General features: G+C 30.0%; 3 protein-coding genes across 3 annotated transcripts; 2 read left to right on the top strand and 1 right to left on the bottom strand.

Moving 5' to 3' along the window:
• Nucleotides 1-4,686: 4,686 nt before the first annotated feature.
• On the bottom strand, nucleotides 4,687-7,119 carry LOC114190629 (DNA-directed RNA polymerases II, IV and V subunit 6A-like). The gene is made up of 6 exons (XM_028079589.1): nucleotides 6,966-7,119; nucleotides 6,586-6,619; nucleotides 6,333-6,499; nucleotides 6,202-6,253; nucleotides 5,178-5,245; nucleotides 4,687-5,101 (listed from the first exon to the last, which is right to left on the bottom strand). Exons 1-6 carry the CDS (start codon nucleotides 6,998-7,000, stop codon nucleotides 5,032-5,034), a joined length of 426 nt encoding a protein of 141 aa, XP_027935390.1. The 5' UTR covers nucleotides 7,001-7,119; the 3' UTR covers nucleotides 4,687-5,031.
• Nucleotides 7,120-11,636: 4,517 nt separating this feature from the next.
• On the top strand, nucleotides 11,637-15,360 carry LOC114192438 (probable methyltransferase PMT16). The gene is made up of 6 exons (XM_028082156.1): nucleotides 11,637-12,233; nucleotides 13,601-13,811; nucleotides 13,906-14,194; nucleotides 14,295-14,684; nucleotides 14,775-14,852; nucleotides 14,936-15,360. The coding sequence occupies exons 1-6, from the start codon at nucleotides 11,640-11,642 to the stop codon at nucleotides 15,168-15,170; spliced, it is 1,797 nt and encodes a 598-aa protein (XP_027937957.1). The 5' UTR covers nucleotides 11,637-11,639; the 3' UTR covers nucleotides 15,171-15,360.
• A 2,427-nt stretch (nucleotides 15,361-17,787) lies between these two features.
• On the top strand, nucleotides 17,788-21,870 carry LOC114192087 (protein FAR1-RELATED SEQUENCE 5-like). Its single transcript, XM_028081666.1, has 5 exons — nucleotides 17,788-18,167; nucleotides 18,573-20,937; nucleotides 21,122-21,274; nucleotides 21,364-21,423; nucleotides 21,546-21,870. The coding sequence occupies exons 2-5, from the start codon at nucleotides 18,580-18,582 to the stop codon at nucleotides 21,627-21,629; spliced, it is 2,655 nt and encodes an 884-aa protein (XP_027937467.1). The 5' UTR covers nucleotides 17,788-18,167; nucleotides 18,573-18,579; the 3' UTR covers nucleotides 21,630-21,870.
• Nucleotides 21,871-26,619: the final 4,749 nt, after the last annotated feature.

Below are 26,619 nucleotides of genomic sequence, written 5' to 3'. Positions count from 1 at the left end.
GTTTATCCGAAGTTTGTGTTGGAAAGATCTCAAAATTAATATATAAACAACCTGAAATAAAATCCATATCAAATCTTTCCTATATAAAATAATATGTAAAATAATAAAATGCATGAAACAAATAAGTGAGGAACCTGCAGACACTAAAACTTTTAACATGAACAAGTATCAATATGGTAGAAAAATCTACGGGACATAGTCCAGTCAAATATTCCACTAATAATAATTAATGAGCATACCAAGATTCCAATAATTAACATATCATTATTCTCTTCACCAAAAAGTTGGATAACAAACTCCAATAAATACTTAAATAAACAACAGAAGAAACATTTATATGACATAAGAAATAAAACATTTTCCCAAGATAGCTTCTCTGCAGAGACTTGAAGAGGATAAATTGGTTGTTCTTTTTTTTTTCTTCACTCTATCTAATGGGTTATTTTATTTTTTTATCATAGACACTCACAACTTTTGTCCCTCACTCTATTTTCTCTTATAACAAACTCGATGTAATAGTTACATATTTAAATTACATAATGAGTTAAAAATCCATAAAAATATACTTTTATTTTAGTTTTTTTAATTAAATTCGTGTGAACCCAATAACTCAGGTTTGTTAACTCCCACTTGGGTAACACATGTTGCTTAGAAAAAATCAAATGAACAAAATCAATCACTTTTAGTGAGTCAAAATACAACATTAATATCAACTGTTCGGACACTTTGGCTTCTTTTTCATTTTCAAACCACAAAGAAAAAAGTGTACACACAGTAACATAATGCCTGTTACTAGACTTCGTTCGTTTTCTTCTGGTTAATTGTCATCTCAAGCAATAATAAACAAAAACATCAACAAAACCTCGACGGTTTGGTAATACTAAAAATGCGCCGTTTTCAAAATTCAGCATTCCTCTACAATAACATTTGAGCATTATGGGATTGCATTTTCTTTAATTAATAGAAGAGTGCATGTATACACAGATGCACATTAAATTCGAATTCAACCGATAAAAGCCAAACAAACATAAATCAGCATATATCATTTCCGTTGCTATTAATTATTAGCTATCGGGTCATAATACCTAATTAGTCGTACTTATCAAAAGATTGGAATAGCTTGTACGAAACACATATGCTTAAAATTTTAATTATATTGAACTTGTATCTTCAATTTGTTTCTTTGAAAATTGCGTCCATAAAAAATTTACAAAAAGGATGTGGAAGAAAAAGGATTCAACTTAAAGAAACAGTTCATTGCAGCATGTTTCTGACAATAAATATCTGGATTCAGAAGCAATGTTATGTTACACTCTAAAACCTGTAATATTGTTCCAACCTTTGAAGTATCATTCTTTCACCGGCATGATGCTTATGTTTTATTCTGCTTCTGGGCCAAAAACCTACTCTTCCATGATCTTCATTTTTGTATCTTAAATAATATCTACCTCTGTTCATATACAGAAGAGAAAGGGTTGATGACTGAATTCCTAAAAACTGAAATTAAGATAATTGTGACCGTTCGTTATACCTTGTCCTACCCTGTATACAATTCTGTCACTGGGAAAGGGTATTATTGCAGTTGACTTATCATAATGACTTTGTGGGTAGAGAGGTTCAAGGCCATGCATGACACAGTAATTAAATATATAAAAAGAAATTAAATCATATACTAAAACGCCAATAATTACAATGTACTTTTCTTGTTTGCATAAATATTGAGGTGGCGGATACACAATAAATGTTAATATAATATGAAGAAAATTGAAAACCCCCTTAAATTCAGACTTTGGTGGTGAGTATGATAGCTGTTGCACTGTTGCCTGGCAGTAAGCATTTGCTTTGATTAAAGATGTTTCAACATTTATCACGTGTCTCTTCATGGGTTTGTCTTCAGTTTTAAACAACTCATTCATTATAATTACTCGATTAATTATTTTAATATTTATCTAATATTTATAATTTTTTGCCAAACATGATATCCAGCCGTTATCAACAGTGAACCACCGACGGTGTACGACCACCTTACATAATTCCCTTCTCTGTATGCCATTTTCACATAACAGTAGTGTTGGGATTTTTGGGGCTTTTAAAAGTACGAGAGATATAAAATATATGAGAGATATATGTAATATGTTATACGGAGGAACATGTTTTTGTATTTTATTGATATACTCTATATATAGAGCAAAATATAACAAATATCAAGTATAAAATATTCAGAATATATCACTCCTAATCTAAAATAATAACAAATTTCTAAAACTGACACATATCTCTAAAACTGAAATATTTTCTAAAAACTAATTTAAATAAAAAAGATATTAAGTATTATTCTCAACATTCCTCCTTGCTTAATATTTGTTTATTTTATTTCTTCAGATTTGATTCTCCATCTTTTGATGCTTGATTTTCTACTCTTTTTGTGCTTGCAATATTTGTTTTTTTTCTTCTTCCATGGCATCACATCTTTCTTCAATTTGGCATCATCCTTCATATTTCTTCTTATATCATCATCATCTTCTTTTTCTTTGTTCGGTGTGGATTTCATTGGAGTGGCATTGGACCTTTTGTGAATATTAAAATGTGAACCTCCATCTACTTTCTTCACTTGAACATCTACTTTCTTCCAAAGATATTTATCTTCTAATTTTGATCCTTCTTTCATGCTCACTTTCTTTTTATCAAATTCCTCCTTCATAAAATCCAGCGCAAATCTGTTGTCTTTCATGTGGACTTTGAATACCTCTATGTTGTTAGTATTTTTGATCACACATACTTTATTTTCAAAGGAGACCTTATAACCTTTCTCTAACAATTGAGCAACACTTAACAAATTCTGGGTAATCTCAGGAACATATAAGACATCAAAAATTAATTTAATACCTGAATGAGTTTTAATTGAAACTGTTCCTGTACCTTTCACAGCAAGTTGTTCTCCATTCCCAATTCTTACCTTGGAAATATTTGATTTATTCAGCTCCTTGAAAATTTCTCTATCATGAGTCATATGGTTTGTGCAACCACTATCTATAATCCAATCTTTTGAAGATTCGTTGGTTGTAACACATGATGTTGTAAAAAGTAGATCTTCCTCTGATTTATTCTCCACAATTTGAACATCTTCTTCAGAATCTTTAGATTTGCATACCTTTTCCACATGTCCCAATTGACCGCATTTGTGACATTTGACATCTGGCCTCCACCAACACCAATTGGGTTGATGACCTTTTCTCTTGCAATGGGGACAAGATGGAAAAACCTGTGTGTTGTTGTATTTGCTCCTTCTATTTTTCTTGACTATGAGAGCATTATCTTCCGTGTAATTTAAATTACCTTCAACCGCCTCATGATCTTCTCTCATCAATCTTCGTTGTTCTTGTGCTTGCAAGGCATGTATCACCTCTGTAAAGGTGATTGTAGACAAATCTTTTGTGTTTTCTAAGGAAGCAATAGATGCCTCATATCTTTCCGGCACCGTCATCAGAATTTTCTCAACGAGTCTGGAATCTGAAAACTCCTTTCCCAACAATTTTATCTTGTTGGCAATACCCAACAATTTGTTTGAGTATTCTTTAATCGTCTCTGACTCTTTCATTCTTTGCATCTCAAACTCCCTTATCAAGTTCAAAACTTTCATGCCTCGAATCTTCTCGTTCCCTTCATATTCTGCTTTCAAGTATTCCCAAATTTCTTTGGGAGACTTTAGAGTCATGATCCTGGTCATAATCATTTGTGAAACACCTGCGAACAAACATGATTTTGCCTTTGCCTTTCTCGTTTTCTTTTCTTTATGCGCTTTCATTTGAGCGATGGTGGAATTTTCAGACAAGGGAACATCATCTTCCTCCACAACTTTCCATAGATCTAGCCCCTCTAGATATGTTTGCATTTTTACCGCCCATAGATCATAGCTTTCACCATTTTCACATAACAGTAGTCATACTTTAACTATCCACTTGTAGAAGATGGAATATGCATGTGTAAAGTTAATCATGATGAATTCAAGTTTCAGAATTAGTTTATGTATATCCACTTTAAAATAATTACGCACTAATAATATTTCTTAATCTATTACATAATAAGATATTATAATTAATACTATTTCTTTTCAATATAATTTATTTTTAATTTAGATACCTTAAATTCTTTTATTTAGTTATATGCAATGTTATAAATTATATATTGCGACAACAAATTATATTAATTCGATCTTATCTTGCATATAATCGAAATTTTGATGAGATTCTGTTCATAGCTAAATAAATAAAAAAAATCTTAAAAAGTGTATTAAATAAATAGGGATTAAGATGAATTCATCCTAATCCATCAGCACCATGCATGGGGAGTAACAGTACACCATTGGTTTTGCTAGAAAAACTAAGCCATGCACTGTTCTTAGGACAGTCAAGCGAAGAGATCTCTAACAATAATGTGTTGTTTGCCAATACCATTGTTATTTCTGATTCAGAGCATAGTCCATAATAACGGCCCAAAAGCCCAAAATCCTCTGCAAAATAAACTACATCAGTTGTTGGTTTCTACCCCCAATAACCTCAATACAGCTTCATACAGAGTGCGTTAGCGCCTACATTTCTCATTTGCTTTCCATACTAAAATTTAATATTCTGTCATAGATTATTACTGTTTTAGCCTTTAAGAAAAATAAACTCTTTCCTGCACAACTATCTGTTACTTCTGATCATATAGGTGTTAATGGAAATATCCAAATCCACAACTTAATCGTTCTAGTAGTGGATTAGACAAACACTTCTCTGTTTTATCAGAGCAAGAAAACACGATAGCACAACTGTCCCTTATACAAGTTAGAACTAAGCTCAAAAGCACAAGTAGCAGGAACCCAAAACTAATACGTCGTTATAAGCACAAGTAGCAGGAACTAAGCAAGTTTTCAAGGTGGCGGAATCCTAGATCAGTATCAACTATCAAACGTGACAAATCAAATATAGAAGTTAGGAGGGCACAAAATATAGTCTCCGTTACTCCTCTCTAAGCATGTCAGTTCAACCATTAATCACCACCTACTTGCCTCTTCCAGGAGTCTTCCACGATCAGTTCATCAACTCCCCAATCCTCGTAGCTGCGGGAATTGTGAACAATAATAGTAAGTATGGCATAAAAGGAACTACCTAACTTGTATAATGGAAAGTATCTACCTTCCATCAGGCAAGTAACGCCGGATTGTAAAGGGTATTTTACGCTCACGGAGTTCCTTCATAGCAATCTGACATATGGAGAACACGATGTTACATGTTATATAACAGCTTACAAACAAAACATGTATAGCGCATGAATCAAACATTTGGGATAATTGCCATGAAAAGAAAAAGCTCAATGTATATTCATGGCAAGTAAATTGCTCAATAAGTAAGCCGTAAAATAGACAATATTGCACAGGTTCTTATTGGTCAATAAAAATCAGAGACTATATAATCAACTTATTCCTGGAATGGTGTGCACAATGCACTCTTCAGGAACCAAAGAGCTTTAGAATAAAAAACTTCACTGCCACAGTACAGTCTCGCCTAAAGGAGATTATGTAAAATCCTAAATGAACATATGACTGATTCAATATTTTAAGACTGAATCAGTTCGTATTACTAGTCAGTTTAGGTTAATAGTTTAGCGCCGGAAGTAGATATTGTGCAGGTAGAGACTTAATAAATAATTAAACTAAATAACCAAATATTAAAAAGAGTATGTCATTGTCAAATTAAATAATAAACCAATCTCAGTTATGCCCAGCACCGATAACTTTTTCTTAAAGGGAGCTAGAGGCAAAGAAAGGCAAGCTATAATTGGGGAAAGTAATCAACAAGCAGATTAAAAAGTTATAACTATAATATTTCCTATGTAAATTGTTCTTCCCAGGTTAGGAATCTCTATTAAATATAAATTACAAAGAATATATTACAATGGCATAATTTATTCTGTTATTCATGCAGCACATCTGTGCAACTGCGGGGTTCCGTATTAAACCAAATTTCAAGAACACCCCATTCAATCAAGGAACCAGGTGATCACCAAAGTAGTTAAATGAAATATTTCAAGAAAATAAGGTCAAACTGACGTATATTTGAAAATTAAAAACTACAAATTTAGCAATGAAATAATCAGTGAGCTCAAAAACAATAACTTAACCAAAACAAGTTATCAATTGCAAAGAGAAAAAGAAAATACCTCAAGTGGATCAGTTTCCCCCTCCAATTCGACCATGACAGGTGCATTCATACTGTTCAGCCAGAAGAATGGTAACATGTTAGAAATAACTAATAAGCAAAATCTTAAGCTAACAAAGTCCTGAACCAAACCTGATTTGAAGAGCTCGGGTGCCCAAAATCCTAGCACGCTCATACTTAGTCATATATTTCGACGTCTTTCGAGGGCGGTCCACTTGTTCCTCGTCCTTATCCCCGGTGTCAATAGGATCTCCAGTTAATTCGTCATTTTTGTTTTCCAAATCCTCCTCCGCACCTTCCTGCAAATGAATAATTCCATAAATTCATCCAACAACATATATCAGCTGAATAAACAAAAACAAGGACACAAGACAGAATTATTTACCTCAATCTCAGGCTCTGGTGGCTCATCCTCGTACCTGTATGAGCACACTTTAATCAATGAAAATCATTCAATAGAAATAAACAGGTTACAAAACAAACTCTATCTCTGCAATTGAAGCATGAAACATATTTTATTGGCGGACTCTTGGAAGAAAAAGACAAATGTGATCATCAAACACCACATATGAGCATTTGAAATCATTCAATAGAAATACGCAGGTTACAACACACGCTTGAATATTCACACAAAAAAAAAAAAAAAAAAACTACTACAGCTTTCCATAAACCCTAATTTCAATACACAAATTGATTTGGTAAAATCCTAGTTAGTCCGTGAGTGCAAATGAGTGAGACATTAAAGTAGAGAGAAAGAGAGAGAACCCCATGTCCATGTCATCATAGTCTTCGTCGGCCATGGCGGGAGGCAGAGAATAGAAGCTACCCTTTTTCTCCAAGCTTAAACCTGTGTTTTCTGCCTAAAACCCTCACAGGAAGTAACTGATGTACCAGAACTTTCAACTATCGGTCTCGATGTAATAAAAAAAAGTGATAAATATGTTTTTATACTTCAACGAAACTTTTGAATCAATTTAATTTTTTAATTTTAGAAAAGTATATATTCAATTTTTTAAACTAATGTTTTTATAAAATTTATTTAACATTTTAAATATATTTTTTATTATTATTAAAACGAGGGTTGAATAATATAAACAATATAATAAAATATAATTAAAATATTAAATAAATTTAATAAAATTTTATTAAAAAAACTAAATCAACACGTTAATTGTAATTTTTACTAAAAAAAATAAAACAACCAAAACATATTTAACCTCGAAAAATTACATGTATATTCCTTTCTTACCGTTATTATGTTATAAGATCTAATTATTTTCTGTTTTGGGTGTTTTGAATTTTAAGATCTATTCCGTAAGTCATGATAAATTTACTTTATTTTTATTTTTATTTCTAATATGAAAACGGTGTATCTTTAAGTATATTTTTTTTGTAATATTATCTTTATTTTTTTATATTTCAATAATTGTTATTCTACATGTGTAATTTTCACCCCAGTGGCATTTTGTTCTTCAGGTTGCAATAGTATTTTACTATCATGTTTTTCTATTTTCTATTAGAATTAATTGTATTTATTATTAGTGTTATCTTTATTCGTTTTGAAAAAAAAAATGTTATAAATGTAATGTATACATTTTATATAGTAAATATTCATCAACATTTTATTACTACTGTATATCAGTATGACAATTAAGTTTTCGTACTTAAATGATTTTAATATTAAAGATATTGAAATATTTTAAATATTATACATAAATTAAATTTTAAAATAATTTGATGTGAGAAACAAAAAGAAATATAATCAATACAAAAACGTGAAAGATATTTAATCAACACACTAAATTATTATTTATAAAAAATGTAATATAATGTAGTATTTTGAATGTTACAAATATTTAAAAGAAATATTTTTGAAATACGAACACATAGTTTTTTTCTTTTTCTATTTGATACCAGAGAAATCATATCCAATGATATTATTTCAGTCGATATATTTCATTCGATTTGTAAAAGTATTTATAATAGGCTTTGATATCAAATGCGGGCTAGGAATAAATGCAACAATGAGAAGTTTATTGGTTTAATTGGGTCATTAAATTATCTAATGTTTTTGTTACAATTACGTGATGTTTTTGATGAAATTGAATAATAATAATTTAATATATTAGTCATATTATGTTGATGATTATTTTTTTTTAAATTTGCTTAGGCTTTAATAATAATATGATGATTTTTTTTAATTTGACAATGTGTTTATAGTTAAAAGGTTAAGTAATTTTTTAATTATAGTATTATGATGGGTTTTTTCTTCAACATTGTCAAATTATTTAGAATTTGTGTTATGTGTTATATATATTTTTTTTAAAAGTCAATGTAACTTATTTAGTAAAAAGATGGTAACTGTTATAATATATTAGTCACGACATAAATAATAAATGACATGTCATAAGTCAAAATTAACTTTTTAATTAATAAAAAAAAACGTGTGATATAAGTAACAAATGTTAATTAAGTAAATATTTAAGATAGTCAAAGAAAATTAATAAAATCGTCACCATATCAAGATAAAAAACAAAAATCTTATTTAATTTGACTAAAATTATGTTTTGGTGTCAAAACATTTGATGGTTGAAATAGTGATAAAGGATTGTTTCTTTAGGGGTTTAGTATATGGTGCAAGGTTGATAAGTTTATATTTGAACTTAGATATATAAAATCAATTTTGTGTTATTAAAGTTGTATAATGATGACACTATTTTGATATTTATGACCACATGGAAGATAATACTTATTATTAGTCATATTTATGTATTTAGTTTCAGGTTAAGAATTGAGAATCATTATTGACTGTGATCTATTTGTCAAGTATATTCAAACAGCTATCATACAATATAAGATTTTGTAGGCCATTTTTTTTTTTTGAACAATTAAAACTTTAAAAACACCATACATGCCTTATGCTTTAGATTACTAAACATATCGTTCTCTTCGATACACTATTCATTGTATATCGAAAATAAATATTTAGAAATAAGAACCAAGTGAGCGATAAATATAATCACAAATGAAAAAATTATTTTAATATATTTTTGTTATAATTATTTGACATATTTTCATCATTAAAGTTAAATAATCTCTCTACATATATTTTTATGTTTTCATTTTTATCCTCTGGTCACTTCAGGTTTTATTCAAAGACATTCTCCATTTTAAAGATAGTATTTTTTTTTATTTATTATTTTAAAAATGATTTCCCCATCTACTAATACCTTCTATAAATTGTACGATATATGATTCTAAACCATCCACAAAATGATTAAAGTGGCGTTTGTGGTAATAATTCGTCAATTTTCTTCCTTAAACAACATTTAAACTTTTCTAATGGATCCAACATCTACTACTCCCTTTCAATTACCGTTTCACAACTCTTACGTAAAAACGAGCCAGTCTTATGATGTTCGGTTTTAATGAGAGGATAGATACAAATTAAATTCATTAATTTTTCATAAAACAATGCCATTGACGCGTTTGATACGAAACTATTGAATTTAATTGGACTTGAATGAGTTTGAGTGATTCCAGTGACAGTACGAAGGCATCCATTTCACTCTTTTTTCAAAAAGCCGTTTAAGGTTTACTGTAATGACCAAAAAACATAAAACCTTTTTTTCTTTTTACGTTAACAAAATCTTGTAAAATTCTTTTTTTTTTTCACTCCACTTTTACAATAAATAATATAGATATAAACTAATTAAAAATGAAGTGGATGATAAATATATAATCAACAAAAAACAATTAATTTATTTTTAAAAAATGATAGTTAATTTTTTTTAATAAACACTATACTTAAAAAGAAATTAAAGAAGCGATTAACTATTTTTATACTTGTGAAGTAATAAATATTTCTCTTTAACATTAATTTGGAATTATGTTTCACAAAATTATTAAAAGTACATTTTCTTTCGTAAGAGTTTGCATTAATAATTTTCATTTTCTTATGCAATAAATGTATTTACATTTCCAGTTTGCATTTAAGATAGATGTTACACAATATTTTATTTATGTTAAAATAATTAGTTACATTTAATATATACGATTTTAATAAATAAAAACTTTCCAAAACAAATATTACGCGTAAAGTAATAAAAAACTTATTTTTTATAAACAACAATACTTTTTTTAATAGAATAATTATAAATAATAATTTTTTTCCTAAGAACATTTTTTAACTCAAATTTATACACACTACAAGAAAATATTTTATTAACAATCAATTTTAGTGACTAAAAAATATTAATTACTGTAATCACAAATTTAGATACTAAATCACAAAATAAAAAATTATTAGTTATTAAAATAATTAATCTTTAAATTAATTTATAAAATTTAACTAAAAGATTTAACTATCAAATAAAATTGATATAAAAAATATTGATTTCTAAATTAATTTTTAATTAATTAATAATAAATTTAACGAATATTTATAATTTTTTATCCATAATAAAATAATAATATTTTTTTTATTTTATAAGTCAATATTTAAATCAATTATGATATTGTTTAATAACTTTTAGTCACTTCAAAATTTGTTATTAATAAAAAAATGTCTTGCCGTATAAATGTTCAATTCGATTACTTTCTTCTTCTTCTTCCTTTTCTATTTTCTTTTTGTTGAAAAATATTTTGGAAAAGAAAACTATCTTAAAAAAAAAGTGTATATTTGAAAGCGCGATACCAATTGTGTAATCATCTAAAAGAGTATTAGCCAATCTCCCCATATATTAACCATTGAATTTACCAATCAAGAGTTATTAAATAAACCCAATTTTCAGTAAATATTTTCTTTATTATTATTTTAAATATCAATTGCAAAATATATATTAAATTTAATTTTAATTCCCTTCAAACTCTGATATGTACGGTGATTCTGATCCTTCTATTTTAAATTTTGAAAATTCATTATTTTAATAAATATAATATTGATTATGTTTTATTTTAGTGCAATTAACCATAAATCTTCTGTATACAGTTCAAGTATGAATAAACAAGTGGTCCCAAGTAAAAATTTATGACACAGTGTTCATTCAAAAATCTCTAAAGGTATTAGTAATTTCTTTTATAAATATGATTAGAAAAATACAACAAAAAATATTTAACTAGTTAAAATATGAAAATTGAAAAGTAAACGCTATAAAACTAAAAAGTATATATTTTTTTTCTTTTTGAGAGGTATATTGTGAATAAAAAAATAAAAAAATTATATATTTTAAAACAGTATATAATTTAGTCAAGAATATATGAAAAAAAGTCATAACATAAGAAAGTAATTTTAATAACTGAGGAGATGACCTGAGTTGTCTTGTGTTACAAAGAAAGATACATAGGAAGAGTGAATTAAATCTTGTTTTTTACTGCGCTTGCTTGCATATATAAATGCACATCATTACCATCTTTTCTATTACAAGAATCCAAATAGCCATGGCCAACACTGATTCTTCTTCCCCCACCATTTTCAACGTAAGAAAAACGCCAACCTTCTTCATCATCATTGCTCTTCTCTGCATCGCCTCCTACTTCCTCGCCGCGTACCACCAAGGAGCGCCCCTCCTCACCACCGCCACCACCGCTTCCCTCTCCCTCTCCGCATCGTGCAACCACCACACTGCCCAGTCTTCTAGAACGTTCCCACGCTGCAGCGCCAACTTCAGTGAGTACACGCCCTGCGAGGATCCTCAACGGTCTCTAGGGTACAAGCGGCACAGAATGATATACCGAGAGAGGCACTGCCCCGAGGAGCCCTTGAAATGTAGGGTTCCTGCCCCTCACGGATATCGAAATCCCTTTCCCTGGCCCGCGAGTAGAGACCGGGCGTGGTTCGCTAACGTCCCCCACCGTGAGCTCACCGTGGAGAAGGCCGTGCAGAACTGGATCCGCTTCGAGGGCGAGCGCTTCGTTTTTCCCGGTGGCGGAACCACCTTCCCCAACGGTGCCGATGCTTACATTGAGGACATCGGAAAGTTGATTAATCTTAGAGACGGCTCCATTAGAACTGCTCTGGACACTGGCTGTGGGGTAATAAACCTTCTCTCACTGTTTTCTCCCTTATTATTTTTAATTTTAATTAATCAATTAAAATTAACTTTGCTCATACTTTTCAAAGTAACTCTTATACAAATTAATGATTATTAGCCATCTGTTTTATTTTTGGACAATAGATTTAATATTGTAAAAAGTTGCACACATTCATACTGGTTACATTTGTTAATGGAAATTTGGCAATTCAAATCTTAAATACCTATCTTGAATTTGATTTATCTTCGTCATACAATTCAACCTATTTAATTGATTAGGATGTATTTATACTCTTCTTTATTGTATCCTTCGTAATTATTGTTTGTTTAAATAGATATTAATTTTTTTTTTCTAGAGACACGCTTAATAATAAATATTTTTATAATTATTTGATGAACTCATAATAACTCTTTTTGCGTAATAGCTTTACAGTATGCATCATGTAATTAATAATAAAAGGATTTATTTTGTGTGAGTATTTATTTAAAATATTAAAATAGTTATGATTATTATACTAAAAAAAGTAAATAAGAGATAATTTGGAAAGTTAAGAAAAAGTTTAAGCGTGTACGTCACAAGTGAGTTGGTTCCGAAATAAGAAGTGAGATAGCATTTGCTTCTAATGTTTATATGCGGAGTACGCGTTGGATATTGTGTAAAACTAAGGCATGTTCCATTCACACGTTCTAAGTTATTTCGAGAATGGAGTCAACTAAAACTAATTCTAACTGCTATTCTTTTACCTCAACTGTTTATATTTAATACTAAATTTCCGACCAAACTTTCCACACTTCGGTTTTTTAAGCTGCATTAGTATGTTACAGCTCAAAATATTTATTATGTATCGACCGTTTTATTTTTATGATTTTTTTTTATTTTAATATTAATAAAAACTTTATTATAAAATTTCAATTATTAATATTTAGTTAACAATAAAATCGTAAATAAATAAACATTGACAGTTTTCATTTATACCTAATACATTTTACAGTCAATATACAATCTATATAATTAAAGAGTTTTTTTGAACTTATAAAAACAGTTTCATTGTTATATTTTTTAAAAATTAAAAGACTTAAAGAGTCATCGTGTTGAATTTTTTATTAAAAAAGGTAATTTTCAATAAAATAAAGGTATAGGAGAAGAATGAAGTAAAAAACTTCACATTATCCATGAAGTAAGAAAGTAGAAGACGAAACTAATTGGATGTGTTGGACAAAATTTGTTTTGGCTTGGTGATTTTCTTAAAGCATATAAAAAATGGGTTGGAGCCAATGGTTGTAGTTGACCTATTTTGGTTGTTTAAAAACATTTGGAAATGATAGACGAGAATGTTACAGTCTTACTAATGAATAGTGTACACGCAGGTGGCTAGTTGGGGAGCGTATCTTCTCTCACGCAATATACAAACGTTGTCAATTGCACCAAGGGACACCCACGAAGCACAAGTTCAATTTGCCCTTGAGCGTGGAGTTCCTGCACTCATTGCAATTCTTGCCTCTAAGAGGCTACCTTTCCCTTCAAGAGCTTTCGACATGTCCCATTGCTCTCGCTGCCTCATCCCATGGGCTGAATATGGTATTATACATGCTACATCATCAAACCACAAACTATATGATATATGTTTCGTTCAGACCTTGGGTTAAGTTGTATTTTTGACTTGTTGAAATAGATGGAGTTTTTCTGAACGAAGTGGATCGAGTTCTACGCCCTGGCGGGTATTGGATTCTGTCTGGGCCACCAATCAACTGGAAGAAATACTGGAAAGGGTGGCAAAGAACGGAGAAGGATTTGAACCAAGAGCAGACCAAGATTGAGGAGGTAGCCAAAAGCCTTTGCTGGAACAAGCTAGTGGAGAAGGATGATATAGCTATCTGGCAGAAACCCAAGAACCATTTACATTGTAAGCTCGCACAAAACCGCTCTTTTTGCACTGCACAAAATGACCCTGACAAAGCCTGGTTAGTCCAACCTCCTTGCATGTCTTCTGTTTACCGTTGTTGATCGTGGTGCCATGTGTTTTTGAATTTTCTTTTATAATATTATTTTGGTCATCTTCAGGTATACCGATATGCAGACATGTTTGAGTCGTCTTCCTGAAGTGTCAAACAAAGAAGAGACTTCGGGTGGGGTGGTGGATGATTGGCCGAAGAGATTGAAATCCACCCCACCCAGGATTTTCAGGGGTACCATAGAAGGGGTTACAGAAGAAACCTTTTCAAAAAATTATGAGCTGTGGAAGAAAAGGGTATCGTATTACAAGACAGTGAACAAACTACTAGGAACCGGGAGATACCGTAATATTTTGGATATGAATGCTTATTTGGGTGGATTTGCTGCTGCACTAATTGAGGACCCTGTTTGGGTCATGAATGTGGTTCCTGTTCAGGCGAAGGTTGACACACTTGGATCAATATACGAACGTGGCTTGATTGGAATATATCATGACTGGTAATAGCAGAAAAAAATATCTCCTCGCATGTTTGATGAATGTCTCTCTATATATAATATGCACGAATGAATTGTTTGGTTGTGGTGCAGGTGTGAAGCAATGTCTACTTATCCTAGAACTTATGATCTAATTCATGCTGATTCAGTGTTCAGTCTTTACAGTAACAGGTAATTAATATGTTGGTTAAGAAGACATAGAAGAGGTTTTGACAACGTAAAATATGCAACTAACAAAAAATTGTGTGTTGTAGATGTGAGTTGGAAGACATTCTGTTAGAAATGGATAGGATTGTTCGACCTGAAGGATGTGTTATCATACGAGATGATGTTGACATGCTGGTCAGAGTAAAGAACATTGTGAATGGATTGGAATGGGACAGTATAATTGTCGACCATGAAGATGGGAATCTTAAGAGGGAGAAACTTCTATTTGCGGTCAAGAAGTATTGGACGGCTCCACCACCACCTTCCGACAACAAAAATTAACTATTTTTTTTAATTGATTTTTTGCTTTTAGTTTCCTTTTTTAAATTTATTTATTTTTCCTTTTTTACTTATATTTTTTTCCGGGAAGGTAGGGTACATGCAAGCACACTTACTTATTTACTATGCAAAATGTAACTGTGAAAAGTGCAACTTGCAGTTATGGTTGTGTTATACAATTATTGAGTGACTACATATAATTCTATCTTCACTATTTTTTATTTTAGAAAAATGTAAAAAACATTTTAATGACCATTCACCGTATAAATATTTAAAACTAATAAATGAGATGAAAATAGGATAATATTTTTATAATTTGGTTATTGAACCAAAAAGCAGTAGTAGTAGTAGAGTCAGCTGTCTTTAATTCAACTCGTATGTTGTGAATGAAATCCCATGAAAAAACATCAAACCTTCTATTCAAACTTTTCACTATAATTAAATCCGAACAAAGAGCATAATTGAACAAATTACAGTGGTATAATATTCTTATGATAATTATATTATATGATTTAATATTTATGAATAATAATAATTAAAAAATAAACAAAAAAATGTAACACACAAAACTATAATAATACACTAAAACTCTACATTTGTATTTCAAGCATATGTTTTATTTTAAAAGGTAAATTTAATAACTCATAATACATTCGATCTATTAAATTTGAAACAAAAATGTTATGTATATCAGAATTTCATTGTCAGAAATGCGAGTTTAAGTTTCACATTGAATAAAAATGAAAAAATTTAAAAAAGATCTTATAAATATATTATCTTAAGATTCACCCAACAATACAAAATTAAAATGTTATTTAATTACAATTTTTGTGCATAACAAATTTGTTCATAAAAAAGTTATATAAAAGAAAACATTTAAATTTACTACAATAATTTAACATATAAATAATGTTATTATTATTTTTAGTAAACATTCTACTCTCAAGCTAAAATAAATAAGAAAGACAATATTTTTTAAAAAAAATCTACATATGCCATTCTCAACTATTAAATAAAAAATATTAGATAAATAATTTATTCTATACAACAAGAATTGATAGATTTAATTTTTAGTATGATAAAGAAAAATATTTGTACTTAGTAGAAAATTTTTAATTTTGTCAATTTTGTTTGAATAGTTTTTAAATTCGATTATTTTGTTTAAACTTCATTGTAATATTATAACAGTTAAAATATTAAATGTTTTATTAATAATTATCACATGTGTTTATTAAAACAAAAATTAATATTAATATGTAATTAATAATTATTAATTGTATGTAATAATTTTAATTTTGGTTGTGACAAATTCTAAATAGCAAAGCACATTATTATAATAAAATCATTAAATAACAACTAAATTTAGCCATAAATATAATTAGTCATTATATTAATTAAATTAAATACAATTTTATAAAAGAAAAAATAGTATTTAAAATAATTTTTATTGTTAATAAAAATTTATAATAAATTTTTTTTAGAGTTTAAATTTGTTTCGACATTAGTTAATAAACATTACAAGAAAATAATATATTATTGATAAACACAATTTGTCAATAATAACAAAAATATGTTGGTAAATCATTTATCAATTATTAGAGAAATTCGTGAGTAAAGTAATCATTATTAAATTTTAAGTTTAATTCGGATGATGTGTCAATTCGGTGTATGTTTTTTAAGAGGTGTCACTAGAGTCTCAACCTTTGAAAAAATTTCTCAATTATATCCCTTTCAACAAAAAAAAAATTAAGGCAGTTAATTTTATTTATGATTTTTACCACTAAATTTTAATATAAATATAAATATTTAATTTTGTAAGTCATTTTAAATATCAATATCATTAATGATAGTTACTAGTTTTTTTCTAAAAGGAACCTAATATAGATATTTTTTTAAAAAATTAAAACTCAATTTACATTTTTTTTAAAAACGAGTATCAAATTGACACATCCAAAAAAAAAATGAATACAATCTGACTAATTAAATATAAATTATCATTAGAGAAAGTTAAAAAATGAATACAATCTCTTCATAAATTTCTTTCAATAAATATCATTAATAATTACACACAAGTTCTATTTGTTAGTATCATTCATCGATAAAATATGTTACCCACAAATTCTTTTTGTCGTCACTGCCATTGCACCATTATTGCCATCTTCTGCTCATCCCGATCCTCCTCTCATTTCTATTCCTCTTTTTTCTAATAGTATTATATTTGTAGTAATTCTGTGAAAGAATTTATATTTTTTTTATTTAAAAAGTTTTTAACAAAATTTTTAACGAATTAGTATATTATTTTCTTTGGATGCATATTATATTATTCTAATACTTATATAAATAAACCAATTCCTTATTAAATTATATTATATATTACATATAAAATATAATTGTTATTATATTATATTATATTTATTTGATGAGTTATGTAGAAATCAATTCCTAAAATATATTTTAAATGAAAAATATATTCCAAAAAAATATAATGAAATTATATTATATATATTATATAGAATATACATTTAATATAAGAAGAGAGTAGAAGGAGAATAATCTAATAAAATATCTTATAAAAGAGAAAAAACAATTTACTATAAGGACATTAGATGTTCTAATTACTCTTAAAAAATTTTCACCGTCACAACTGTAAATTTTCTATGAAGAGAATCAGAAGGGTTTCAACAGTAGTCTTCTCCGATTTTCATCTTGTTAGGGTTTGCAGGGTTGCCATTTCATGTCTTTCTTCGCGATCACCAACTCTCGGGGATGGAAGCACCAATAATTCACATATTTCTGCAATTGTGTGTATTCGAATGCGTCTTTCTTTCGATTCAACACATAACAATTTTTGATTCGATCATATCCCAAAAAGGTCATGGACCGTCTCGTGCCTTCCTTACATGATATCTTGCTTCTTCCCTGGATCACTTGCTCCGTCTCAAACCCTAATTGTGCTACAACATCTTAGGTTCCTCGGCTACTTAGTTCGTCTCTCTACTGGTAAGGTTTCTTGCACTGGAATAACAATAGCTGCATAATGTTTGATGAGCACGATTGATGATAAATTTTGATCCAGTCAAAAAATTACAGTGCCACCTTTTGATCTTGACTCGGGATAAAGCTACATTTGATTGTAATTCTCACAGTGGAACGTCATTGTGCAAATTGCAAAGTGAAATTAAGTGGATTTTGAAACAATTATTTGTTGATTTAGCATGAACTTCTCACAATTGTTGGGTTTATTTCGTGATCCATATTTTTTTAAAGAGCTAGGCAAATTGAGTTAAAAATAAATTCTGTATGCATTTTTTACACTATCATTCAATCAGTATGAGTGAGTATGGTGAGTTAGTTGACTTTTATAAAGGTTTATCATTAATTTGCTCGTCTCCCAATTGGTTGAAGGTTTTCAATGGACGGGGATGGAAATGAGTTGGGTATTTTGCATGAAGTTGGTGTTGATGTTGGACCTCAGATGTCCAATAACTTGGACTTGAATGTGGAGCAGAACTATTGTAGTCCAAACATTGCTCATGCTAGTGACAATCAATCTTGTCCTCCATCAAAAAATGTACTCAGCACAAATACTGTGTTGGGAATTGGTACAGAATTCGAGTCTGATGATCATGCATACCGATTCTATAATAAGTATGCCAGATTGGTGGGTTTCAATGTTAGAAAAGATTGGATAAATAGGAGTAAGGTGCATGGTCAGGTGGTGTCTAGGAAGTTTACCTGCTCCAAAGAGGGATACCGCAGGAAAGACAAAAGGGATGTCAATGTGAAGAAGCATAGGAAGGAAACGAGAACTGGCTGCTTGGCACATATGATCGTCACTCGGCAGCCAAATGGAAAGTACCAGGTCACCCATTTTGAAGTACAACATAATCATGACAATGTAAACCCTAACAATGCTAACGTGGTAAACTTGCTAAATGAATTTAGTGTTGCTCATGCTGTGGAAGCTGAACCAAACAATAGTTTGGGACCTAAATCAAAGTCAGCATTAGATATGTTGAATAAAAAAATAAGTGCACGTGAATCTCTTGATATACTTTCAGTGAATTATGACAACTATCTTCACTGTGCAAGGGAAAGAGATATGAGGGAAGGAGAAGCAGGGCATTTGCTTGGTTACTTCCAAAGGCAGCACTTTGAAAATCCGACATTTTTTTATGCCATACAGCTTGATGTTGATGACAAGGTTAGCAATATTTTTTGGGCTGATGACAGTATGGTCGTGGATTATGATCACTTTGGAGATGTCATTTGTTTGGATACAATTTGCAAAACAAATGAAGATTTTCGGCCATTTATACAGTTTTTAGGTGTTAACCATCATAGACAAGTATTAATATTTGCTGCTGCTTTTCTATATGATGATTCCATTGAATCATTTACTTGGTTATTTCGAACTTTCATTAATGCTATGTCTGGGAAAAAGCCAAAGGCCATTCTCACAGAACAAGAAGCTGTAATCATTGAAGCAGTCAATACAGTTTTACCTGACACAGACCATTGTACTTGTGTATGGCAGTTGTATGAGAACACTTTGAAACACCTCAACCATGTTGTAAAGGATGCGGAATCTTTTGCAAATGATCTGCGGAGCAGTATTTATGACCCCAAGGATGAGGAGGAATTTACTCATTCTTGGGAAACTATGCTAGAGAAGTATAATCTGCAGCAAAATGAATGGCTGAGATGGATGTATAGAGAAAGAGAGAAATGGGCTGTTGTCTTTGGTCGGAATACATTTTTTGTAGACATCAAAGGCTTTCATTTAGCTGAGATTTTGTCTCATAAGTTTAGAAGTTATCTAAATCCTGACCTTGATGTCTTTCAATTTTTTAAGCATTTTGAAATGGTAGTAGGTGAACAACGTTATAAAGAAATAGAAGCTAGTGATGTAATGAGCAGGTCTTTGCCAAGGCTAATGGGTAATGTGGTTCTGTTGAAGCATGCAAGTAATATTTATACACCAAGAGCGTTTGAAGTATTTCAGCGAGCATATGAGAAGTCTTTGAATGTTATTGTTAATCAACACAGTAGAAATGGATCATTGTTTCAGTACAAAGCAAATACATTTGGGCATAATAGACAATATAGTGTCACCTTCAATTCCTCTGATGACACAGTTGTCTGCAGTTGTATGAAGTTTGACCGTGTTGGATTTCTGTGTGATCACGCGCTTAAAGTTCTTGATCAAAGAAACATAAAAGTAGTTCCACCTCAGTACATCTTGCAGAGATGGACTGAAGATGCGAGGATGGGAAATCGTAGAGAGATTAAGCAATGTAAAATGCAAGATAGTCCTAAAAGGGTTGTTGCTAGCTGTTACAAAGACTTGTGCCACAGACTGCTCAAGTTGTCAACAAGAGCGTCTGAATCCGAGGAGGCCTATCAATTTGTTATGAGGCAACTTGATGAAGTGATGGTAGGAGTGGAGAAAATCTTAACACCGAAAGCTGAAGGTGAAGTTGTCACCTCACTTAATATTGATGCAGATGCTTCAGAAAGTGAGCCTGCAAAGATCTTTCCGAATGATCATGTTATTGAGGATCAGGATGAAAGTACCAGCGCAAATAGTGGAAAAGACAGGAGAGCCACGTCAGGCAGGGGGCACTTAACAACCGTGACATGTAGTGGAGCTGATTCTGACAGGATTTTGAATGTAGAAGAATCACCGCAAAATACCGATATCTGTATTTCGAGGCCCCCCTCTACATATGTTTCATCTCAGCCTGCAGCACCAAATCCGATTCTGCAGGTCATCTTTTATCATTTATCAGATATGACAGTTTATACTGTGATCAATTATTTATTTACAATTATCAACATATTCGGTGCTCAACTTTATGAGATAATAAGTTGTCTCTTTTTATATCTGTGTATATACTACATACACGCGCCAAAGAGACTGACATTTGTTGATTCTTTCATTTGTGATACAGGGTTTGTACAGTTTTGAAGGCAATCAAGTGGTGCACTGCATGTGTGAGCAGACTAATCTTATGGTGGACAGTCAATCTAATTCTACCATGATGCAACCGCAAGACATCTTTTCTAACCCACAGGATTCTCCTGGTCAATCTCAACTATTGCAGGTGTTCAATTTTGTAGTCATCCAGTGTTTTTATCATACGTGGAACATCCATGTGTATATAATATAACATTTTAAGAAATTTTTACTCAGGAGCCTATAATCCAGAGCACGTATCTTGAGTCCATGCCGAGCAATAATCAGATGCGGCAGGTAAACACTTCTTGGTCAAAACCAATCAGCGTCACCCCCACCCTGAAAAAATAGAAAGATTTTTGGTAGGAAGATTCATGTCAGCTAACTTTTTAAATCTGCTCTGGGCATATTGGTTGCAGGGAATGGATCTTGACATCCAAAATCCTCATTCGTCGTCGTTCTTGCTGTATGACCATAGATACAGAAGTTCTGAGTCTGCATGAAGTACAACGGAATAAAATGGTTAAATCATTTTCCTCTAATGCTCTTCTGATTGTACCAGTGTGTTTTTCTGTACAGTGCGGATTGATCTAGTCGTTAGCATTGAAACAGAATCATTCTTCCCTCTTTGTACATAACCAAACATTCATCATACAATATTGTGTAGCTCATATGAACATTACATAATCGAATGCGATGGCTACACAAATTTTTTGAATGAAAGTTAACAAAAATCTACAAATACATCCATATTTTTGGTAGATAATACATTCCTTTTTATCCTCTTATTACTTGAAATGAATTACTTTTGTTCTGTTGCTTTTACAAGGAATACGATTCAAAACATTTCCTTGCTAATCTGAACGAGAAAAAGTTTTGGAGGCCCTAGAGATTTTCTGCTTGATGATTCTGAAAATTCTTGATACATTTTTCTTTTAAGAAACTTCTCATACACTGTTAAGTTGATGTATAGTAAGAGTAATTATTATTTTCATAATGCGAGAAATACAAATTTAGACTATATAATTAATATACACATGGAAAATATTAAAAGTTAACTGTGATCAAATGATCATTTAAAAAAGTTGCATAGCTTTATATTTGTTCTTATTTATCTTGCTAATCCAGGGTTCTTAATTGGATAACTCTATAGCACGATATGGTTACATTACTAGTGGATCTGGATCCTCTCGCTTGTGACACGAGCACATGACTTTGTTATATTAAGTGATACAAATTCAAGGTGGGACATTGTGCCGAAACTCGGGACCCTGTCCAAATATTGGTCATTTAGATCATTGACTTGTGTTGTGTCTGTAGTCTATTATATATCTTTCTGAATTTGGTAAGGAGATATTTCGTTATCGGAAACCACCAATTTTCAGATTATTTGCTCCCCTCCCCCTTCATCTTTTAGAAATTTGATGGGTCTCGGATCTCCATGTGTCAGTTTGCCCCAACTGTATTTTGAACATGATTCTTCGATAAATTTGTGTAGCGATATAAAGAATTTGTACCGATATTTAATTATAAATTGTAGTATGAAAAGTGTATTAATTTTATATTAATTATTTTTAAAGTTATGGTTAATTAGTTGATATATATATTTTTATACTGATATTGTATAGAAATGTCATTCTTTTTTAATGATTTTACAGTGGTTTGAATTTTGATATCATTTTAACGAATCAATTCATGACCTTTCGGGTGCTGTATTTTCCTGCTTCCACGCATGTGTTATTCTAATTTGACTACTTTACAGTTCTATTATATAGTACACTACCTTATTTAATTTTGTTGACTTTCCAGATACAGAATCTTCCTATAGCCAAGCCACATTCATTGACTTGACTGCTTATTGTGTCTTTTTATAGCGTTTGTATTTGCCGACTTTTCATTATTGTGCTTAACCAACGTCAGAACTAAACGGTAAACTGGTATTTGCAAAACTCAACTTCCATACCAACCATATTAACCAAAATGTCTTGTTATTTTTTTGTATAAAGTGATCACGACTAAAAGGGCCACACGATCGCCTGAATTGGCATTGCAAAGAATGTTTTTTCTTCCATAAAGAACTGAAAAAGATAAAACAAAAATTATGATAATTATTGGCCAATTTTAGAGAAGCAAGATGGTACCATGCCTCTCTCCTTGCTTGAACTGAAAGAATAATTATTGCCCAAAACATATGTTTAGCTAGTAGAAAATAGAAAATAAAATACAGAAGCACCTTTATATTTATTATTCTGGTAGAGGGTAATACATGGACCTTTCCTATTTTGGTTAGATTATCTGTTTTAATTTTTTTTTCAATCGATAGCGTTATACAAATAAGTTTTAGGCAATATTTATTCAGAGTGAGGAAAGATAATGATAATTCTTATCCATGTATATTGTTTAAAACATACAAGACATAAGAAAATATAAAATAACATTAGTTTTTTTTCTTCTTATTTTGAATATAAAACCTTAAATGGGTGAGATATAAACGTGAGCATAACAAACACTAGGGTGGTAATGTGCGCTTAGTCCAACAGATCAGTCCGCAGACAAGTCAAAAAAACATAGGGTGGGTCGAGACACGGACGACTCAAGAGTTTCAGAGGTCTAAAAAAAATTTAAAAAATGAGCCATTTTATTTAAATTTATTTTTCAAACATTTTTTGATGTAAAAAATGAGGCCTTTGAATATAATTTGATAAAGGAAAGTTCCTAGAATATATACCGTTAAGATAATCTATATCATTGATTGATCTTAATAGAACCCTTTTCTACCAATCTCTCAAATATGTATCAAATATTCTTCAATTTGCTTGGATCATATATATCTTTATAAAGAGTATAATCAATCTCCTCCTCATTACCATGGATTTAAGAATCATAATTAACCTTATCACTAACTACTTCTTTTTCCTTCCTTTTTTTCTATTGTTGATTTCACTTATATATATATTGTTATCATCTGTTCATTCAAAGAGCATTCACCTCTATTTTCTAATTCATTTATTTATCTATTTTCATAAATTTATTCATAGATTATTTCATGATGTAATTAAAGCCTCAATTTTTTTTTTCTTCTCAAATTTTGAATAGCCTGATTCAAATTTTCTAATTGACATATGTATATATTTTTATATAAAATAAAAAATTATAATATATTAAACACTCTTAAAGACAAGTATATAAAATGAATGAGTTAAGACAATAAAACCTGGTTCTGGTGGTTGTTACGAAAGTGAACTTGATAGTAGAATTGTAGTGTCTTGAAGTCTCACGTCTCTTTTCCTTCTCAAGTCTCAATTGTTTTAGAAGCATTTTTTAAGATTAATAATTAATAAAAATAATTTTAAAAAAATAGTGTTCTTCTCAACTCATAACAAGTCTTTTTTTTTTCCTAAATTTGAATTATTTTTTACATAAAACTCAACTTTGAATTATTCCTAACTTAATCTATTATCCACACAAAAAAAAACTAAATCTTATCTAATTAATAGTTTTGTAGAAAAATTTCAATTCCTCGTCAAGATATACGCAAAAAATCACTCGAAATTCGTAAATCTAAAAACACAAAAAAATAAAACTGGACAAAAGAAACACATTTCTAATTCTAATACAAATCCAACAAACGAAGTAAAAACACATAGCAACACAAATACAAAGAAAAATCATACTAACCGAAAATAAGGATGAAAAAGATTAGTAAACACGAGCAACATTTGATTCAAGGATTGTAATTTGCCAAAATCATAACAAAAGAACTCTAGATTAGAAGATAGCAAAAGAAGGACAAGAGAAGTCACATAGAAGAAAATAGAATAAATACTGATTATAAATAATTATAGATAACTAATTATTATTTTTTTTAAACAAAATTATAATTTACTAAAAAAAGGTTTTAACTCATTGAATATCATTTTTATTATTAATAAAAATTAACCGACACTAATAATAATTTAATTAAATTTTATTCTCAAACATAAACTTATAATTAATTTAATATAGCTATATTAGTAGTACAATATTCTCAAACATACACTAACCGACACTAATAAATACTGATTATAGATAATTATAGATAACTAATTATTAATTTTTTTAAACAAAATTATAATTTACTAAAAAAAGGTTTTAACTCATTGAATATCATATTTATTATTAATAAAAATTAACCGACACTAATAATAATTTAATTAAATTTTATTCTCAAATATAGACTTATAATTAATTTAATATAGCTATATTAGTAGTACAATATTTCTTTTTTAGGCCTTTTTTTTCTTAGACATAATTTTATAATTAATTTAATAGAGGTATATTAGTACTAAAAAACTTTTTTAGACCTTTTTTCTTAAATATAATATTATAATTAATTTAATATAAAGATACTAGTAGTAAAAAAATTTTGAGGCCTTCTTTCTTTGGAGGCTTAAAGTGAGTGCTTTCCTTGCTTTACCATGAGTTTGCCCTGGATCGAGATATTGAGCATGTTTGCTCGCAAAAGTCCGACTTGCATAACTCGCAGTCTGCGCAGGCCAGTGGCTGGACGGGGTGGACTGGCACGCAACCCGCATAAAAAAACTGTACTTGTCGTGTACGTTGGTTACTTTCCTTCTTGACTTTTGCATGAACAATATAAATTCTTGTATGAGTGAAAAAAACAAGTGTCATGTATTTATGAATGTGCTAAAATTTGAAGAATTTATCGTGTATGTCAAAATTTGGATATGAATACGATGAAAATGTTGGATTACCAATTTATTATTCAACTTCCTAAAATCTTTGTTTAACTTTGTGAATTGTTGAAGATTTTCATTTATTGACACTGAAAACTTTATTATAGAAAATAAAAAATATAAAAACAAGTCAACCTGTAAGCTCACAGAACCTATATGAGATAAGTTAGACTTTTGAGTTCGCATTTTCAAAATAAAACGAGTCGATCGAACTTGCATTTTGAAGATCAAGTATCAGAGAGACTTAAACAAACCGTACTGACTCATATTATCATTTTAACATGTAACTTAATGCGTGTAGTTCATTTGACAACCGGCCCAACAGTTTTTCTCAAAGCACGAGTCATGTTTTATTTGTTTTGTTCGACACTGCAAAATTCTGAAGCATATAGCAACACTTTTCTCTCCATTCGTTACCAAAAGGAAAGCAACTCTAGATTGATAAAAGGAAAAAAAAATGCAATTTTTTTTATAGAAAATGTTATTATCCATTTCTCTTCTTTTTCTTAAAGAATATAAATACATTGAAAAACATTTTTAATTTGTAATGCTAAAAGAGTTTAGTCTCAACGTGTCAGTCAAATCCTTGATCTTCTTCCACGGTCACCCCAAAATTAGTTCGCCAGATTATTAAGATATTAAATTCCACGCGTCTACTCTGAATAGACAAATATAGATAAATGTCTCACAGTGTTTATTAAATTCATATCATTCATTCATTCTTATATACAGTCTATCGGATCAAATAATGGGTTAA

This window comes from Vigna unguiculata, chromosome 7 (genome assembly GCF_004118075.2).
Source record: "Vigna unguiculata cultivar IT97K-499-35 chromosome 7, ASM411807v1, whole genome shotgun sequence".
Lineage (NCBI taxonomy): Eukaryota > Viridiplantae > Streptophyta > Magnoliopsida > Fabales > Fabaceae > Vigna > Vigna unguiculata.
Note: the sequence above shows the minus strand (reverse complement) of the source record. Positions and strands in the feature narration are given on the sequence as shown.

Excerpts from the sequence above, each read along its gene's own strand:
- LOC114190629 (XM_028079589.1), bottom strand. The coding sequence starts at position 7,000 with ATGGCCGACGAAGACTATGATGACATGGACATGGG. Across the intron at positions 6,500-6,585 it reads CACCAGAGCCTGAGATTGAG|GAAGGTGCGGAGGAGGATTT; the intron begins GTAAATAATTCT and ends ATTCATTTGCAG. Across the intron at positions 5,102-5,177 it reads CGTTACTTGCCTGATGGAAG|CTACGAGGATTGGGGAGTTG; the intron begins GTAGATACTTTC and ends CAATTCCCGCAG.
- LOC114192438 (XM_028082156.1), top strand. The coding sequence starts at position 11,640 with ATGGCCAACACTGATTCTTCTTCCCCCACCATTTTCAACGTAAGAAAA. Across the intron at positions 14,685-14,774 it reads ATTGGAATATATCATGACTG|GTGTGAAGCAATGTCTACTT; the intron begins GTAATAGCAGAA and ends GTTGTGGTGCAG. Across the intron at positions 14,853-14,935 it reads TTCAGTCTTTACAGTAACAG|ATGTGAGTTGGAAGACATTC; the intron begins GTAATTAATATG and ends TGTGTGTTGTAG.
- LOC114192087 (XM_028081666.1), top strand. The coding sequence starts at position 18,580 with ATGGACGGGGATGGAAATGAGTTGGGTATTTTGCATGAAGTTGGTGTT. Across the intron at positions 21,275-21,363 it reads GTCAATCTCAACTATTGCAG|GAGCCTATAATCCAGAGCAC; the intron begins GTGTTCAATTTT and ends ATTTTTACTCAG. Across the intron at positions 21,424-21,545 it reads GCAATAATCAGATGCGGCAG|GGAATGGATCTTGACATCCA; the intron begins GTAAACACTTCT and ends TATTGGTTGCAG.